General features: G+C 41.9%; 1 protein-coding gene across 2 annotated transcripts in view; it reads left to right on the plus strand.

The window, feature by feature from the left end:
* Positions 1–20403, plus strand: part of PPP2R5E (protein phosphatase 2 regulatory subunit B'epsilon) — a 544304-nt gene that overhangs the window by 213420 nt on the left and 310481 nt on the right. For both annotated transcript variants that reach the window (XM_053697284.1, XM_053697283.1), the window contains exon 6: positions 16500–16630. In XM_053697284.1, coding sequence (XP_053553259.1) covers positions 16500–16630 — 131 coding nt within the window. The remainder of the gene's footprint in view (positions 1–16499; positions 16631–20403) is intronic.

Genomic DNA, 20403 nt, shown 5'->3' on the forward strand with positions numbered 1-20403 from the left:
GGAAAGCTTATTTATATTCTGGCCATCTTCTCAGGCCTGCCATTTCTATGGCTGATGTTGCAGCTGCATCAACCTTTTGGTTGGAAAGTTTAGCGCAATAGGAAATGGATCCTGATTTGTCTAGCATTGTACGCTTGCTTCAACATACTAATCATTTTATCTGTGATGCCATTTTTGATATCATCAAAATTGATATTAAATCTATGTCTTTAGCTATTTTAGCTAAAAGAGCTTTGTGGCCCAAATATTGGAATGCAGGCATAATATATAAGCCTAGATAACTTATTACCTTGGAAAGAAAGAGAGAGTAATTTGGTTCTCAGTTGGATTCGATTATTTCAACTGTCACTGGGGGGAAGGGAGTTTTTTGCCTCAGGATAAAAGACCTAAGGGTAAATCTAAAGCTTCTAACTGTTTTTGTTCCTTTCGACAAAATCAGGAACAGATACCTAATCCTTCCCCCAAAGAATCTGGTTCCGATTGGAAACCTTCAAGTTGGAGAAAAATCCAAACCGTTTAAGAAGCCAAAGCCAGCCCCCAAGTCTGCATGAAGGTGCGGCCCTCATTCCAGCTCAGCTGGTAGGGGGCAGATTAAGATTCTTCCAAAACATTTGGGTAGATTGTCTAAAATCAAAGGATTCAGAGTAAGACCTCCTGTAAGAAGATTTTTCTCACGCATTCCCAGTAAAGGCTCAGGCTTTTCTGAAGTGTGTTTCAGACCTGGAACTTTCAGGGGTAATCATACCAGTTCCGTTTCAGGAACAGGGTCTGGGGTTTTATTCAAATCTATTCATTGTCCCAAAGAAAGAAAAATTAATTCAGGCCAGTTCTGGATCTGAATATTTAGAATCGTTATGTAAGAGTATCAACTTTCAAAATGGTGACTATATAAGGACTATTCTGCCTTTTGTTCAGCAAGGGCATTATATGTCCACAATATACTTACAGGATTCATATCTTCATATTCTGATTCATCCAGACCACTATCTGTTTCTGAGATTCTCTTTTCTAGACAAGCATTAACAATTTGTCGCTCTTCCATTTGGCCTAGCGACAGCTCCAATAATCTTTTCAAAGGTTCTCGGTGCCCTACTCTCTGTAATCAGAGAACGGGGTATTGCAGTGTGGAGTCTTTATTTGGGTTTGAAGGCTTTACAGGCTCCTCCATTTGAGCCTATGTATTCTTTGGACATTAAACTACTTTCTTGGAAATTGTTGTTCCTTTTAGCCATCTCTTCCGAATTATCTGCTCTTTCTTCTGAATCTCCTTTTCTGACTTTCCATCAGGATAAGGCAGTTTTGTGGACTTCATTTAATTTTCTTCCTAAGGTTGTGAATTCTAACAACATTAATAGAGAAATTGTTGTCCCTTCCTTGTGTCCTAATCCTAAGAATTCTTTGGAGAGATCTTTACATTCTTTGGATGTGGTAAGAGCTTTGAAATATTATGTTGAAGCTACTAAAGATTTCAGGAAGACTTCTAGTCTTTTTTTTTTATCTTTTCTGGTTCTAGGAAAGGTCAGAAGGCTTCTGCCATTTCCTTGGCATCTTCGTTAAAGCTTTTAATTCATCAGGCTTATTTGGAGTCGGTTCAGGCTCCGCCTCAGAGAATTACAGCTCATTTTACTAGATCAGTCTCCACTTCGTGGGCTTTTAAGAATGAAGCTTCAATTGATCAGATTTGCAAAGCAGCAACTTGGTCTTCTTTGCATACATTTACTAAATTCTAGTGTTTTGATGTATTTGCTTCTTCGGAAGCAGTTTTTGGTAGAAAAGTTTTTCAGGCAGCTGTTTCAGTTTGATTCATCTGCTTATGTTTGAGTTACTACTGTAAAAATTTCGTTAAGTTTACTGCTTTTTTACACTGTTTTGCAGAATTTGTGCAGCTTTTTTTCTCTTAAAGGCACAGTACCGTTTTATTTCTAAGTCTTATTTACTTTGATTACAGTGATTTCCAAGCTTGCTTGTTACATTACTAGCCTGTTTAACATGTCTGACACCAAGGAAAATCCTTGTTCAATATGTTTGGAAGCCATTGTGGAACCCCCTCTTAGAATGTGTCCCAATTGTACTGATATGTCTATAAACTATAAAGAATATATATTAGCACTTAAAAATAGAGCAATAGATGATTCTCAGTCAGAAGTAAATGAGGGTTCGCCATCTAGCTCTCCCCAAGTGTCACAACCAGTAACGCCCACACAAGTGACGCCAAGTACCTCTAGTGCGTCAAATTAATTTACTTTACAAGACATGGCCACAGTTATGAATACAATCCTCACAGAGGTTTTATCCAAACTGCCTGGTTTACAAGGAAAGCGGGACAGCTCTGGGTTAAGGAAAAATGCTGAGCCGTCTGATGTTTTAGTAGCCGTATCTGATATGCCCTCACAATGCTCTGAAGTAGGGGTGAGGGATTTGTTATCTGAGGGAGAAATTTCTGATTCAGGAAAGACGCTTTCTCAGACAGATTCTGATATGACAGCCTTTAGATTTAAGCTTGAACACCTCCGCTTATTGCTCAGGGAGGTATTAGTGACTCTAGATGATTGTGACCCTATAGTGGTCCCAGAGAAATTGTGTAAAATGGATAAATACTTGGAGGTTCCTGTTTACACTGATGTTTTTCCAGTCCCTAAGAGGATTGTGAATATTATTGCTAAAGAATGGAATAGACCAGGTATTCTGTTCACTCCCCCTCCTGTTTTTAAAAAATGTTTCCCATATCTGACACCATGCGGGACTCGTGGCAGACAGTTCCTAAGGTGGAGGGAGCTATTTCTACTCTTGCTAAGCGTACAACTATACCTATCGAAGACAGTTGTGCTTTCAAAGATCCGATGGATAAAAAATTAGAGGGTCTCCTGAAGAAAATGTTTGTTCAAGGTTTTTCTCTCCAACCTATTGCGTGCATTGTTCCTGTAACTACTGCAGCTGCTTTCTGGTTTGAGGCTCTAGAAGAGGATCTTCAGATGGAGACTCCATTAGAGGAGATTATGGACAGAATTAAGGCCCTTAAGTTGGCTAATTCTTTTATTATAGATGCCGCATTTCAACTGGCTAAATTAGCGGCAAAGAATTCAGGTTTTGCCATTTTAGCACGCCAGGGCATTATGGCTTAAGTCCTGGTCTGCTGATGTGTCATCTAAATCTAAACTTTTGAACATCCCTTTCAAAGGAGAGACCCTATTCGGGCCTGAACTGAAAGAGATTATTTCAGACATCACTGGAGTGAAAGGTCATGCCCTCCCTCAGGATAGATCAAATAAGATGAGGACCAAACAAAATAATTTTCGTTCCTTTCGGAACTTTAAGAGTGGTCCCGCTTCAGCTTCCTCTGCTGCAAAGCAAGAGGGGAATTTTGCCCAATCCAAGTCAGTCTGGAGACCTAACCAGGCTTGGAACAAGGGTAAACAGGCCAAAAAGCCTGTAGCTGCCTCTAAGACAACATGAAGGGTTAGCCCCCGATCCGGGACCGGATCTAGTAGGGGGCAGACTCTCTCTCTTCGCTCAGGCTTGGGCAAGAGATGTTCACGATCCCTGGGCTTTAGAAATTGTGTCCCAGGGATATCTTCTGGAATTCAAAGACTCCCTTCCAAGGGGGAGATTTCACATTTCTCGATTGTAAACCAGACAAAGAGAGAGGCATTCTTACGCTGTGTAGAAGATCTTCATACCATGGGGGTGATCCGCCCAGTCCCAAAAGAGGAACAGGGACGGGTTTTACTCAAACCTGTTTGTGGTTTCCAAAAAAGAGGGAACTTTCAGACCAATCTTGGATCTCAAAATTCTAAACAAGTTCCTCAAAGTTCCATCATTCAAGATGGAGATTATTCGGACTATTCTACCTCTGGTCCAGGAGGGTCAATATATGACTACCGTGGACTTAAAGGATGCGTATCTACACATCCCTATTCACAGAGATCATCATCAATTAATCAGATTCGCCTTTCTAAACAGGCATTACCAGTTTGTGGCCCTTCCCTTCGGGTTGGCCACGGCTCCCAGAATTTTCACGAAGATGATAGGGTCCCTTCTGGCGGTTCTACGACCACGGGGCATAGCAGTAGAGCCTTATCTAGACGACATCTTAATTCAGGCGTCGACTTTCCAGCTAGCCAAGTCTCACACGGACATTGTGTTGGCTTTTCTGAGATCTCACAGGTGGAAGGAGAACATAAAAAAGAGTTCTCTTTTCCCTCTTACAAGAGTTTCCTTCCTAGGGATTCTGATAGACTCGGTAGAAATGAAAATATTTCTGACGGAGGTCAGAAAATCAAAACTCTTAACCACTTGCCGAGCTCTTCATTCCATTCCTCGGCCATCAGTGGCTCAGTGTATGGAGGTAATCTGACTCATGGTAGCGGCAATGGGCATAGTTCCTTTTGCCCGCCTACACCTCAGACCACTGCAACTATGCATTCTCAAACAGTGGAATGGGGATTATGCAGATTTATCTCAACTGCATTTGGACCAGGAGACCAGAGATTCTCTTCTCTGGTGGTTGTCTCAGGAAATGTATTTCCGCAGGCCAGAGTGGCTCATTGTAACGACAGATGCCAGCCTGCTAGGCTGGGGTGCAGTCTGGAAATCCCTGAAAGCACAGGGATTATGGTCTCGGGAGGTATCTCTTCTTCCGATAAACATTCTAGAACTGAGAGCGATATTCAATGCGCTTCAGGCGTGGCCTCAGCTTGCTGCGGCCAAATTCATCAGGTTTCAGTCGAACAACATCACGACTGTAGCTTATATCAATCATCAAGGAGGAACAAGGAGTTTTCTAGCGATGATGGAGGTAACCAAAATTATCCGATGGGCAGAGGATCACTCTTGCCATCTCTCAGCAATCCACATCCCAGGAGTAGAGAACTGGGAGGCGGATTTTCTATGTCGTCAGACTTTTCATCCGGGGGAGTGGGAACTCCATCCGGAGGTATTTGCCCAGCTGATTCAGCTATGGGGCACACCAGAATTGGATCTGATGGCGTCCCCTCAGAATGCCAAACTTCCTCGTTACGGGTCCAGGTCCCGGGATCCCAAGGCGGTACTGATAGATGCTCTAGCAGTGCCTTGGTCCTTCAATCTGGCCTATGTATTTCCACCGTTTCCTCTCCTCCCACGTCTGGTTGTAAGAATCAAGCAGGAGAGAGTTTTGGTGATTCTGATAGCACCTGCGTGGCCACGCAGGACTTGGTATGCAGACCTAGTGGACATGTCCTCGGTTCCACCGTGGACTCTGCCAATGAGGCGGGACCTTCTAATCCAAGGTCCGTTCACGCATCCAAATCTAATTTCTCTGCGTCTGACTGCTTGGAGATTGAACGCCTGATTCTATCAAATGTGGTTTCTCGGAGTCGGTCATTGATACCCTGATTCAGGCTAGAAAGCCTGTCACCAGGAAGATCTATCATAAGATTTGGAGCAAATATCTTTATTGGTGTGAATCCAAAGGTTACTCGTGGAGTAAGATTAGGATTCCTAGAATATTGTCTTTTCTCCAAGAGGGTTTGGTGAAGGGATTATCAGCTAGTTCCCTAAAAGGACAAATATCTGCTTTGTCTATTCTACTACACAAACGTCTGGCAGATGTCCCAGACGTTCAAGCATTTAGTCAGACTTTGGTAAGAATCAAGCCTGTATTTAAACCTGTTGCTCCGCCGTGGAGCCTAAACTTAGTTATTAAAGTTCTTCAAGGGGTTCCGTTTGAACCTATGCATTCCATAGATATTAAGCTTCTATCTTGGAAAGTTTTGTTTTTAGTAGCTATCTCTTTGGCTCGAAGAGTTTCTGAGCTATCTGCTTTACAATGTGATTCCCCTTACCTTGTTTTCCATGCAGATAAGGTGGTTTTGCGTACCAAACCTGAGTTTCTTCCAAAGGTTGTTTCTAATATCAATCAAGAGATTGTTGTTCCTTCTCTGTGTCCTAATCCTTCATCAAAGAAGGAACGTCTGTTACACAATCTTGATGTGGTTCGTGCTTTAAAGTTCTACTTACAAGCAACTAAAGATTTCCGTCAAACATCTTCATTGTTTGTTGTTTATTCTGGTAAACGGAGAGGTCAAAGGGCTACGGCTACCTCTCTTTCCTTTTGGCTGAAAAGCATCATCCGTTTGGCCTATGAGACTGCTGGACAGCAGCCTCCTGAAAGAATTACTGCTCATTCTACTAGAGCTGTGGCTTCCACATGGGCTTTTAAAAATGAGGCTTCTGTTGAACAGATTTGTAAGGCGGCGACTTGGTCTTCGCTTCATACTTTTTCAAAATTTTACAAATTCGATACTTTTGCTGCATCGGAGGCTATTTTTGGGAGAAAGGTTCTTCAAGCAGTGGTGCCTTCCGTTTAAGGTCCCTGTCTTGTCCCTCCCTTCATCCGTGTCCTAAAGCTTTGGTATTGGTATCCCACAAGTAAGGATGAATCCGTGGACTCGATACATCTTACAAGAGAAAACATAATTTATGCTTACCTGATAAATTTATTTCTCTTGTGATGTATCGAGTCCACGGCCCGCCCTGTTTTTTAAGACAGGCATATATATTTTTATTTTAAAACTTTCAGTCACCACTGCTCCCTATAGTTTCTCCTTTTTCTTCCTAGCCTTCGGTCGAATGACTGGGGGGTGGAGCTAAGGGAGGAGCTATATAGACAGCTCTGCTGTGGGTGCTCTCTTTGCCACTTCCTGTAGGGAAGGAGAATATCCCACAAGCAAGGATGAATCCTTGGACTCGATACATCACAAGAGAAATAAATTTATCAGGTAAGCATAAATTGTTTTTTTTAAATGTATAGTTTTGCTTATTTTTAAATAACATTGCTCTGATTTTCAGACTCCTAACCAAGCCCCAACGTTTTATGAGAATACTTTCAGCTACCTTCTCCAGCTTGTTCCTGTTTGTGTAAAGGGTCTCTTCATATACAAAAGAAGGGGGGGGGAGTGCCTTATTTCCCACTTGCAGTGGGCTTTCCTGCTACCTTTTCAACAGAACTAAACTGAGAGCTTCTAAGTACATTTTTAAACAGTTTTATACTAGATATTTATATCAGTATCTGTGCATCTTATTCTTTATATTAGTGTATATTACATGCAGTTATATGAAAATGAGTGTATACTGTCCCTTTAAGTGTTTGAGTTCTGTGTTAGTCTATAAAGTTACCTTATATAATGTTTTACAAATAGTCTTGTCATATCTCTACTTCCAGTAGATCGTCTGTTAAAGGTACAGTCATCACCAGAATTTTTGTTTAAAAATATATATATAATCCCTTTATTACCCATTCCCCAGTTTTGCACAACCAACACAGTTATAATACACATTTTACCTCTAATTACCTTGTATCTAAGCCTCTAAAAACTGCTCCCTTATTTCAGTTCTTTTGACAGACTTGCATTTCAGCCTGTCAATGCTGACTCCTAGGTAACTTCACGTGCGTGAGCTCAATTTTATCTGACACATGAACTAATGCCCTCTAGTGGTTAAAAACTTTTAAAATGCATTGATTAGTGGTGACCTTCAAGGTCTAAGAAATTGGCATATGAGCCTACATAGGTTTAGCTCTTAAGTAAGAATACCAAGAGAACAAAGCAAAATTGGTGATAAAAGTAAATTGGAAAGTTGTTTCATGATTCAGATAGGGCATGTATTTTTAAAGTTTATTTTGGACTTGACTGTGCCTTTAAAGGTAGTTTAGATTGTTTTCAAGCAGCATTTTTCATCCCTTTATTTCTGGTACCCAAGAATAGTGTGTTAGACCTTCTGGACATTGACCGGCATATGAACACACAAATTCAAATTGGCTTTTTGCCTGACCCCCTATACAAGTGTCCATTCTTTGTTGGTGAGTGCTGCGTAGGCTGATAAGGTAGGCTCAGGAGCAGGCAGTGTATATGTAGTTGCAAACACGGCTGCCATATAGTGCATAACTCCTGACCCTCGGTAACCTCTCACAGATAGTTTCCGCAAAGGAGACCAAGGCAAAATGTACATTTTAGTTATAGAAGTAAATTGTGTTTTTAACATTGTACGCTCTTTTTGAATCATTTATGAATTTGACTTTCATGTCCCTTAAATGCAAATCTGTTGTAGCACTGAAATCTACGTTCCTGCATTCTATGAATATATTTATGCTAATAGTCTTCCATCAAACAGAACTTTTACATAGGAAATATATGTACTGCCACATTCTATAGACTTGATGTGCGACTAAACAAGTTAGTGAGTCATTAGAGGGGAGTTTGTCATAGTTGCAACACTTAACAGCCAGTCAGATTAAACTTTTGGCTACTAAATTACTTATATATGCTGGTGATAATTCTATAGCTCCTATGATTTGTGAATCCTTGCACTAGAGCACTGGTTTTCAAACCTTTCCTCAGTCCTCCCAAACGGGCCACATTTTCTTCATAAATGTCCACAGCTGCATTCATTACTTTCGGGAAATGAGAACCTGGCCACCAGGAGGAGGCCAAGACACCCCAGCCAAAGGCTTAAAAACGTCTCCTACTTCCCTCATCCCCCAGTCATTCTTTGCCTTTCGTCCCAGGAGGTTAGCAGAGAAGTGTCAGAAGTTGTTTTTGTCTCTTATGGAGGGTAGTACTCTTTTGACATGGAAAGGGAGTCTTAAGTAATCCCATCAGTCTCTCAGTGAGGGCTTGGATGAGAGTTAGTCCGGAGATGCAAGAAGAGTCTTTCTGCGAAACCATCCCGACTTATGTGAACAGCTCCTCAAGCAATTGGCGTTGTCGAACTTCGCTTTGCTGCCTGCTTTCTTCTCTCAAGTCCATGGCGGAGGCGAGGCTACTATCCGTCACACTTGAAGGGCCGTGTTCCTGTTCCACGCCGTAGATTCCGGCAAGATCATTTTATTTTACTACTTCATGAATGTACTGTAACTCATTTGTTCCTGCAAACTCGCATGAAAAATACAGGGTCTCAGTGGGACTCTTTAGTATCTTGGAATCAAGGGTTAATAACTCCTGAGGGGGATCATTGAACAGGTTTTTTTTTTTAAATCATGTTATGTGATTCAACCTGCTTATGTTTAGTGTTAACTGGGCTTGTGACTTAGAACATAACGATCTGTTGAAGTGATGCAACCTTACGGTTGGGCACCTTGCGACCGAGCATGTTTACGTTCTGGTCTCCCATTTCCTCATCCTGACTGTGTGGTGATGGAAAATTCTAGTCTGCTGGTCTCTCGTGCATAGGAGATGGTGAGTGCCCCAGCCATTGTGGGTGTCAAGTGCCGTTTAAATTGTTTTATATATAGTCCATTTTTGGGTATCCTTGATCCAGTTATGGAGGATACTGATGTTGAGTTTGGTCAACTTTCTGATTCATATTCTTCCTCCTGTGAAGAATGCAAATTGGCCCCATTGACTCAGGTCAGTCAGCTATGTTCTTTAGGCCGTCCTAGTTCCTCGGGCTCGGGGATACAAGAGACTGCTGAACCATTCGCCTCAGGGGACCTGTCCTCTGGGAGGTGAGTTCCATACCGCTCTTTACTGCTACACATGCGGGTAACCCAAGTTGGATTGTTCCCCCTGGAGGTTGTTGCACGTTTTTGCTTTTACATACTTTTGGCGCTTGCACGTCTGCAAAGTCCAGATGTTTATTTGTGATTATGCCCGATTGCCCCAGGTCTCTCGGCCTCTGGAGGGCATGTGCAGTCTCCTGCCCTGCAGGAGGCGGCAAAGAGCACCACAGCAAAGCTGTTAAATATCACCTCCCTTCCCTCCCAACCCAGTCATTCTCTTTGCCTACATTAGTGCTAGGAAGTGGTAAAGTTAGGTGTTTGATAAGATTCTTCTTTCAAGAGTTTATTATTTTTAAAGCGGTGCAAGATTGTGCTGCTTTGTCCTAGGGTGTAGCTGTAGTCCATATCAGTCTCTTCAGTAGAGAAGTGGTGGATTTAGAGCAATGGGAACTGGTGGGACATAATTCTCACTGCACCTCTCATGGATTTTATGCTGCCCTGTTTATGAAAGTCTGAGGGAGAAATACTCAGTACTTTTGGTTTCCACAGGCCAATGTGAGGGAGAGGACCTCGCAAGTCGGGTGAGATGCCTTGCTGTCGGGCATTTGTCAGGTGAGTGCTAACTTTTATTATTTCTGGAACATCACTCAGAAAAAGTGGGCACTTTATTTAAGGACTAAGCTTCTAGCGATTCCTTACAAGGGGAAGACCTTGTTTGGACCAGGCTTAACAGAAATAATCTCTATTACGGGAGGGTAAGGGTCGTCATCTCCCTCAGGATAAGAGAAACAAACAGAAGGAATGTCAGAGTAATTTTCGTTCCTTTCGAAACTTCAAGGGAAATTCTTTCTCTTCCGCTTCCAAGCAGGAGTAGTCTAAGCCAGCATGGAGACCCAATCAGTCTTGGAATAAGGGAAAACAATCCAAGAAGCCTGCTATTGAATCTAAGACAGCATGAAGGGCATGCCCCCAATCTGGGACCGGATCTTGTTGGGGGCAGACTTTCCTTCTTCGCTCAGGCTTGGGTTCGAGATGTTCCGGATCCCGGGGCTGTAGACAGTGTCCCAGGGATACAAACTTAAGTTCAAGGGTTTTCCTCCCAGTGGCAGGTTTCTGCTTTCAAGATTATCTGTAGACCAGACAAAAAGAGAGGCGTTCTTACACGGTGTAAGAGACCTCTCTGATCTGGGAGTAATATTTCCTGTTCCGATTCAGGAACAGGGTCTGGGATTTTATTCCAATCTGTTCGTGGTTCCCAAAAAAGAGGGAACCTTCAGACCAATTTTAGATCTAGAGTCCCAACAAGTTTCTCAGGGTACCGTCTTTCAAGATGGAAACTTCGTTCCATTCTTCCTTTGGTCCAAGAGGGTCAATTCATGACAACTGTGGACTTAAAGGACGCGTATCTACATGTTCCTATTCACAAGGATCATCACAAGTTTTGAAGGTTTGCCTTTCTAGACAAACACTTCCCATTCGTGGCTCTTCCTTTCGGTCTTGCTACAGCTCTGAGAATTTTCTCAAAGATTCTAGGATCGCTGTTGGCGGTGCTTCGGTTACGTGGCATTGCAGTGGAGCCCTATCTGGACGACATCTTGGTCCAAGCGCCATCCTTTCAACAAGCAAGATTCCACATGGAAATGTTGTTATCCTTCCTGCGATCTCACGGGTGGATGGTAAAGTTGGAAAACAGCTCCTTAGTTCCAAACACAAGGGTTTCTTTCTTGGGAACAATAATAGATTCCCTATCAATGAAGATTTTTCTGACAGAAGTCAGGAAATTAAAGATTTTCGATACTTGTCTAGTTCTGCAGTCCACTCCTCGACCATCAGTGGCTCAGTGCATGAAGGTAATCAGGCTGATGGTGGCGGCAATGGTCATCATCCCGTTTGCTCGGTTCCACCTCAGACCTCTGCAGTTAAACATGCTCAGGCAATGGAACGGAGATTATGTTGACTTGTCTCCCCGAATACTACTGGAGCAGGAGACAAGGGATTCTCTTCAATGGTGGTTGTCTCTGGATCATCTCTCCCAGGCAACCTGCTTTCGCAGACCATCTTGGGTGATTGTGACAACAGATGCCAGCCTTCTAGGATGGGGAGCAGTCTTGGGGCTCCCTAAAGGCTCAGCAAGTTTGGACTCAGTCTGTTCTACCCATAAACATTCTGGAGCTTAGAGCGATCTTCAATGCTCTTCTGGCCTGGCCCCAGTTTGCCTCGGTCCAGTTTATCAGGTTCCAGTCGGACATAATAACTTCAGTGGCTTACATCAATTATCGGGGAGGAACAAGGAGTTCCTTAGCGATGACAGAGGTAACCAAAATAATTCAGTGGGCGGAAGCCCACTCTTGCTGTATGTCGGCGATCCATATCCCACATCAACTGGGAGGCGGACTTCCTGAGCAGGCAGACTTTTCATCCGGGGGAGTGGGAACTCCATCCGGAAGTGTTTTCCAGCCTGATTCTCAAATAGGGTCAGCTGGAATTGGATCTCGTGGTATCTCGACAGAATGCCAAGCCTCCGATGTACGGGTCGAGGTCCAGGGACCCTCAGGCGGTACTGATAGATGCCGTGGCGACGCCTTGGACCTTCAGTCTAGCATACCTATTTCCTCCGTTTGCTCTTTTTCCTCGGGTCATTGCTCGACTCAAGCAAGAGAGGGCCTCGGTGATCCTCATTGCACCAGCTTGGCCTCGCAGGATTTGGTATGCGGAACTGGTGGACATGTCGTCTCTGCCACCTTGGAGACTTCCGTTGAGGATGGACCTTCTACTTCAAGGACCCCTTCCTTGATCTAATTCTAGTTTCTCTGAAGCTGACTGCTTGGAGATTGAACGCTTAATTTTTTCCAAGCAGGGTTTTTCAGATTCGGTCATAGAGACCATGATTCAGTCTCGTAAACCTGTAACTAGAAAGATTTACCATAAGATATGGTGTAAATATCTTTATTGGTGTGAATCCAAGGGCTACTCTTGGAGTAGAGTTAGGATTCCTAGAATTTTGTCTTTTCTCCAAGAGGGTTTGGAGAAAGGATTATCTACAAGTTCCCTAAAGGGTCAAATTTCTGCCTCAAGCGTCTGGCAGATGTTCCAGATGTGCAATCTTTTTGTCAGTGTTTGATCAGGATCAGGCCTGTGTATAAGCCAGTTACTTCTCCATGGAGTCTTAATTTGTTTCTCAAAGTTCTTCAAGGGGCTCCGTTTGAGCCTATGCATTCCTTAGATATTAAGTTATCTTGGAAAGTTTTATTTCTTGTAGCTATTTCTTCTGCTCGCAGAGTGTCCGAGTTCTCGGCATTGCAGTATGAGTCCCTTTACTTTATTTTTCATTCAGATAAGGTAGTTTTACGTACTAAACTAGGGTTTCTTCCTAAGGTTGTTTCTGATCGGAACATTAATCAGGAGATTGTTGTTCCTTCCTTGTGTCCTAATCCTTCTTCTCAGAAGGAACGGCTTCTGCACAATTTGGACGTGGTTCGTGCCTTAAAATTTTATCTGCAGGCGACTAAGGATTTTCGTCAGTCTTTTGCTTTGTGTTTTTTTCAGTAAAACGTAAGGGTCAGAAGGCTACGGCTACTTCTCTCTCTTTTTGACTGAAGGGTATCATATGTTTTGCATATGAGACTGCTGCCCAGCAGCCTCCAGAGAGAGTTACGGCTCATTCCACGACAAGGGCTGTTGCTTCCTCATGGGCATTCAAAAATGAAGCTTCTGTGGAACAGATTTGCAAGGCTGCAACTTGGTCTTCTCTTCATACTTTTCCAAATTCTACAAATTTGACACTTTTGCCTCGGCTGAGGCAGCTTTTGGGAGAAAGGTTCTTCAAGCAGTGGTGCGTTCCGTTTAGGTTCCCTATCTTGTCCCTCCCGTATCATCTGTGTACTCTAGCTTGGGTATTGATTCCCAATAGTAATTAAGATGATCCGTGGACTCATTGTGTCATTAAAAAGAAAAGAACATTTTATGCTTACCTGATAAATTTATTTCTTTTTTGACACGATGAGTCCACAGCCTGCCCTGTTTTTTGAAAGACAGGTTGTTGGTTATTATAAACTTCAGACACCTCTGCACCTTGTTGCTTCCTTTCTCTCCTTGACTTCGGTTGAATGACTGGGTTGGAAGGGAGGTGATATTTAACAGCTTTGCTGTGGTGCTCTTTGCTGCCTTCTGAAGGGCAGGAGAGGTATTCCCAATAGTAATTAAAATGATCCGTGGACTCATCGTGTCAAAAAATAAATAAATTTGTCAGGTAAGCATAAATTTTCTTTTCGTTCGGCAGCTTTTTCCTTACGGATAATGTTTTCTGTGTCTTCCTACGGATAGCAGCGGGTTACTGGGCTCCGATGTTTATACTTCTGAGTTTGCTACTCCTAATTTTTCTGTTTGCTCAGTCTCTGAGTTCTGACGTTTTGAGGACTTTTGTCTTCAGCTGTCTTTTCGGTGCTGTTGCACGATATTTGGGAGGAGATGTTCTCCTTAAGAATGCTCGGTTACTCCTTGTGGGTTGGGCGTGTTCTCGGGATCCATTCGGGTCTCTGGACTTGGCCTCTTTTGAAGGGGGCTTTTCCTTTATTGGATCTTACTGTACCTTTCTAGGTATCCCTTTGGAGTCTTGAGAAAGGCCTTTTATAGAGGCCGAAACGCGTTGACAAATCTGGTGAGCATTATTTCATTATTTTTCATATGCTAAAACGTTATTGCACTATGTTGTTTTTTAAATTACAGGGATAATCGAAGTTTACATTGAAAAGACAAAGCAAAGTCATCTAGCACACAAAAGTCTATTACCATCACCTATATGGAGACATTCATAAGGAGGATCATTCACTAGTAACCACTATTTTATTAACTCAGTTTCACTTGGATTTTACTTAATTAAGACTTTATATTGAATTTTCTTTCACATATAACTTTTTTATATATATTTTTTACCTTTTCCCATTTTTTTTGGATTTTTTACACACATTTTTTTCACACCCTTTTACACAGTTTTAGGGGATCCCCAGTTCATATTACACTTTTATATATACACTTTTTTATATATACACTTGGAGTATAACATTTTTTTTTTTATTGGATTATTTATTGGATTTTTTTTATCACCTTCCCTTTTTTCACTGGATTTTTTGGATTTGACGTTTACACCTGGGAATTGCACAATTATTCCTTTGGACTTTTTTCAGAACTTTCTCTTTCTCCTTAAGAGATCATTTATTGTGACTCTTATTTTATTATCCCCGTAATTGGTGATACAAATTCGTTGACCATTGTTTTTTAACTATATTTTTTAACTGTATTGATTATTGTATTTTTTAACTGTATTTGATTTCAGTGTATGTTACATGGATCCATGTTTTTACTATATGTTTAAATAAATGTTTGACTGTTATTAATTTTCTGTTAGAATTTTCCTCTGCCTCTAGTTGGCGCTCTCGGATTATTTATTAATATTTTCTGTAGTCTTATCAGGGTAAGCTAGATACCCTTTTATCCAGGAGCTGTGAGGAAGCAGGTTGAGCGCTGTCGGATCTTTTCTGTATTCTATCCCTTTGGTTCACCCTTGTCGTCTTTCTTTTGGGGATTTTGGTACTATACTAGTAATGGTTGTGTGGGGACCGACTGCTGGGAGAGACGGTTCTCCTGGAGGAGTGTTAGCTCAGTGAGTCTGCTTGCGGTCTCTAGTTAAGCTTTCGGACTATCTGTGGGTCAGTGTCCTTGGGGCCTTTTCCTTCTAGTTTTTTTTGCCCGGCTCCGACGAAGCGGGGTTTGGTTGTGTTGTGTTTTTTATTCAGGCCTTGTGCTCTCAGAATGGCCCGCCTATGGTACCCTCCCCTTTTTGCATTCAGTGTCCTCTTTAGCTTGGGTATTGTTTTCCCAAAAGAAATGAATGCAGCTGTGGACTCTACATTTATGAAGAAAAACATAAATTATGCTTACCTAATAATTTTCTTTAGATGGAAAGAGTCCACAGCTCCCTACCCATATTTTTTCTGTGGGGTGTCTGTATTTTTATTCTTCTGGCACCTTTTTTCTTCCTGGTATTTCTTCTACTGTTCCTTGTTGCTTGGCAGAATGACCTAGGGATGAGGGAAGTGGGAGGAGTATTTAAGCCTTTGGCTGGTGGGTCTTTGCCTCCTCCTGGTGGCCAGGTTCTTATTTCCCAAAAGTAATGAATGCAGCTGTGGACTCTTTCCATATGAAGAAAATAAAATGATCAGGTAAGCATAATTTGTTTTTGTGGATATCTGATTTGGTGCACAAGTGAAGTAATCAGCTGACTAGTAAACACTGTTAATTTACCTGCTCTTATCCTAGGTAATCCTGAAAATCTGGTCTGTTGGGGAAGCCTGAGGACAGGTTTGAAAACCAGTGCACTAGAGCATCAACAATAGGTTTTTCAGGGACATTGTAGTGTCACATTGGTTGATTTTATCACTAAACACCCTGCAATGGGGTTAAACACACAATTACAGTTTCATTCAGGAGCCACAGACATTGCCACTGAGCCAATCGACAGCAGCAGTCACGTGACACTGACAGTCACTGGCTGTGCCTGCCAGAATCAGCAGTTTTCTAAGGCCCCCTTTTGTGGTGATTTAAACAGAGGGCAGTAGTGCTAGACACAGATTCTCTAACTATTTTAGAGCCTGTAGATTTTTCTTTACAATGTCCCTTTAAGGTTTTATGGAATTGATAGCACAATACAATAAGTATGTCACAAATCTGTTTAAAAATTTAAAGGGATATACAGCATTTTATTATTGTCCCTTTAATGTGGCAAACAATCTATTATATTATTATTTATAGAGAATTGTGTTTAATGCACATACAATCTAGTCCTGAATTTAACATGGCAGGTGACTGCGCGCTTCTGTTGTCCTGACTCAATGGTCATGTTTGGTCATTCATTGCTTATCGGGAGCATTTTATTACTGCTTTTATTTGTCCCTTTAATTGATAGCATTTTGCTCTTCAGTGTAATGAACGATACCTGAGCTAATTTTCTATTTTGTCTCCATTTCAGCTTTTAGAGCTATTTGACAGTGAAGACCCTCGTGAAAGGGATTATTTAAAAACAGTCTTACACAGAATTTACGGCAAATTTCTTGGACTTAGAGCATTTATTCGAAAACAGATTAACAATATTTTTCTACGGTAAGTGCTGCTGTGTGTGAAATGACGCACTTGGTTCTCTTAAAGGGACATTAAACACTAAATGCTAGATAGAATGATGCATTCAGAGAAAAGATTAGTCTGAGAATAACACGTAGATGTCATTTTTCATTAGCTGTTTAAATAGTGACAAAATGTAAAGTTTTAATGTCTATAAAACAATGGGGATGCATGTTGTAACTTTCATTGCTGTGGCCAATTAGGGACGATTATAAATAGGTCACTAGAGTGTGCAGCCAATGTCTGTGTGGTATATAACAAGTGTTCTGCACTTCCATTTCTAACAGGAACTGAAAACCTCACAATTTCAGAATGGAATTACATGAAAAGGGGGGCAAAATAAATAATGAAAGTACATTGTAGAGGGTGTATGTGTGTGTATATATGTTTATGTATGTATGTATATATGTGTATATGTGTGTATGTATATATATGTATGTATGTATGTATGTATGTATGTATATATATATATATATATATATATATATATATATATATATATATATATATATATATATATAAAGTCCTAGATAGGATAGCACAATCTTACTGAAGTAATGCCACGGTGCTCTGCTACAAACATAACAATCTTCTCCAAAAAGCAGGCAACTCACTGGTCTTTGTAGTAAAACTTAGAATTTATTATGTCAGTTTAAAAAACAAACGTTTCGGCACTGCATTGTGCCTTTGTCAATGTTATACAGAAAAGTACAAGGACAGAGTGCACCCTAGTACCCCGGATCAGTGAACAAACATTTAAAAACAACCCCCTTAAATAGAAGGAGACAACATTACCCCACTACGACTTTGCCGCCAAAGCATTTGCATGTTCATCCAATTAGCTAGACGATACGTCACGCTGGCACGCTAGCCGTGCCTAGCGTGATGACGCATAGCACGGCGTTGTTATGACAACGTCCCAAGCGTTGCATCAGTATACAAGTCAAATAATAGGAGATCACCAGGAGACAGTCTGCGCATGTTCAGAACCAACCGTATTCATGAAGCGCATCGGTTGCTCTAGGCAACCAGTGTAAACCTGTCAACCTGGCGGATGAAAACCGCTCTAGGTGTCTCATATTATGTGGCTAAGGCGGGTACTCAAGGAATATTAGATCTTATCAGCCTAGCAAATCGCACAACTCACATGATAAAAATCTATCCAATAAGAATACATGCAAATGTAAATATGTTATGCTACTGAAATGCAAGTCTGCAAGATGTATAATACTTAATTGTCTAAGAATTATATGCAACAACGTGTGTTAGAAAGTATATGTACAGAAAAGAATATTAATAGATTTAAATATACATCAAGCCCATGGAGTACGGTAGTAACCATAACAGTGAGGTGTTCACTAGCTCAAGCCAGATGGATATAGGCATCGATTTCAATAGAAAGGGCTGAAATCCAAAGTGGTATTGAGTCCTTTTGGGGTCATAGTTCCCAACTTATGAATCCACCTGCTCTCGCATTGGAGTAATTTTTTACCCCTGTCACCACCCCTTGGATTTGGTGGGACATGGTCAATCAACATTGATCTAATGCTTGACACTGGATGTTTGTAGTTTGCACAGTGGCGTGCCACCGGTTGGTCCGAGTCACCATCTTTCAGTGCTTCCCGTATGGCATGGCGATGGTTTGCCATCCTGTCGCGGAAGGAAGTTATTGTTTTACCGATGTAGATGAGGGAACACGGACAGGACAACATGTAGATCACATAGGTGCTGGTGCAGCTGAGGCGATGGTTTATTTTAAACCTTTGGTTCTTATGGGGGTGTTGGAAAGACTCCCCTTTACACATGCTGTTGCACGTTGTACAGCTCCCACAAGGGAAGCAACCTTTTTTGGATGTCTTGAGCCATGTTTCCTTTTTGTAGTGGTTAACAGGATCTGCTTTAACCAAGATGTCCCTCAGATTCCTTGCTCTGCGATAGACCACCCTTGGAGCGTTCAACTTCTGAAACGGTAACATGGGGTCTGTCCCCACCACTGGCCAATGGCGACGTGCTGCATTGGCTAGGCGGTCACAACCAGGTGTGTATGTGGTGATCAGGTTCAGTTGTTCAGACTGTTCCCTTTTAGGAACCCTGGTGTCCTGTAAAGTGTCCGTGCATAGCAATTTCTCCTGTATCTCACAGATGTCAGTCATGGGATAACCCCTTTTGTTCAATTTCAAGCCCATTTCTTTAACTTGGGTAACCTGTGAACACCTTTCACTGTTGTTTCTCAGTGCTCTAGTGAGCTGGGAGGTGAGAATACCCTTTTTCTGGTGTCCCGGGTGAAAGCTGCTGGCATGCAACAAAGAGTTGCGATCTGTGGGCTTAGAGTACAATTTAGTACCAAATCGACAGCCATCAGCATCACTCACCTTGAACAAATTGAGATCCAGAAAATTAACATTATCTAAGCTGTATTCCAGCTTAAAACGAATAGGGCTAGCCATGAGGTTCAAATGTGACACCCACCCACGCAAAGACACTTCATCGCCTCTCCATATCAAGAGAACATCATCGATGTAGCGTGTGTAAAAAGTCACCAATGGATGTTCAAAAGGCTTCATGAGCTCCTGTTCATACCATGACATGTAAATATTTGCGTAAGTGGGTGCCACATTGGACCCCATGGCTGTGCCGGCTATCTGGAGGTAATAGCAGTCCTCAAATTTAAAATAATTCTTCTCCAGGCAAATAGTCAATAATTCACACAAGAACTCAATAGGGGGACCACTGTAATGAATATTGTTAGTCACCATGGACCTGACCGCCTCGACCCCCCCAACGTGGGGGATCACCGTGTAGAGGCTATCTACGTCCATGGTGACCAGGATGTCATCCTGTCTAAGATCAACAAAATCAGTGAGTCTCCTCAGCAGGCAAGGCGAATCTTGTAAATAAGCCTTTGTGTTTTTGACAATATCCTGTAGGAGAGAGTCAACAAAAATGGCAATGTTGGTTAATACCGAGCCCCGGGCAGACACAATGGGTCTGCCTGGGGGGTTCACTAAAGTTTTGTGAACCTTAGGCAGTAGATATAGTACAGGGACTATAGGGTGTTCAGTGGTTAGAAAAAGCAATTCTTTTTCAGTAATGAAACCAGCCTCCAAGCTACATTGTAGAAAAATATCAATTGCCTTTTTATATATTTGTGTTGGATTCCCTCTCAATTTGACATAGGTTTCAGTGTCAGCCAGTTGTCTTAAGGCTTCACTGCGGTAGTCAGTATAATCAAGAACCACAATGGAACCACCCTTATCTGCAGGACGCACAATGACTGTTCTATCCTTGCTCAACTCATTCAGTGCTTGCCTTTCAGCAGTGCTGAGATTAGGGTAGGGAGCAATCTGAGATTCATCATTGATATTGTGAGTGAGTAACCTCGTATAGTTCCTAATAGAGGGGTGGGTATTTGGTGGTTCAAAAACTGACTTTTTCTTATGTAGATCAGGTGAATAAGCCTGTTCTCTGAAGTGGTCCTTCAGCTTGAGTTGTCGTTGAAACCTATGGATATCGACCAATCTCTCAAAAGGATCAGTGTGGGGAGTTGGGACAAAGGATAAGCCATGATTCAATAACGAAATCTCAGCCACACTGAGTGGTCTACTGCTGAGATTAAAAACAATATCTATTTCTTTCTCACTTGTTTTTGCTTTGCATTTGTGACCTCCCCTACGGGTCTTGAATTTCCTTGGCCTTTTTTCGCCATATGTTGTATTGGAGGTTTTACATGATCTACATGTTGTCCTGTCCGTGTT

Source organism: Bombina bombina, chromosome 1 (assembly GCF_027579735.1).
Source record: "Bombina bombina isolate aBomBom1 chromosome 1, aBomBom1.pri, whole genome shotgun sequence".
Classification (NCBI taxonomy): domain Eukaryota; kingdom Metazoa; phylum Chordata; class Amphibia; order Anura; family Bombinatoridae; genus Bombina; species Bombina bombina.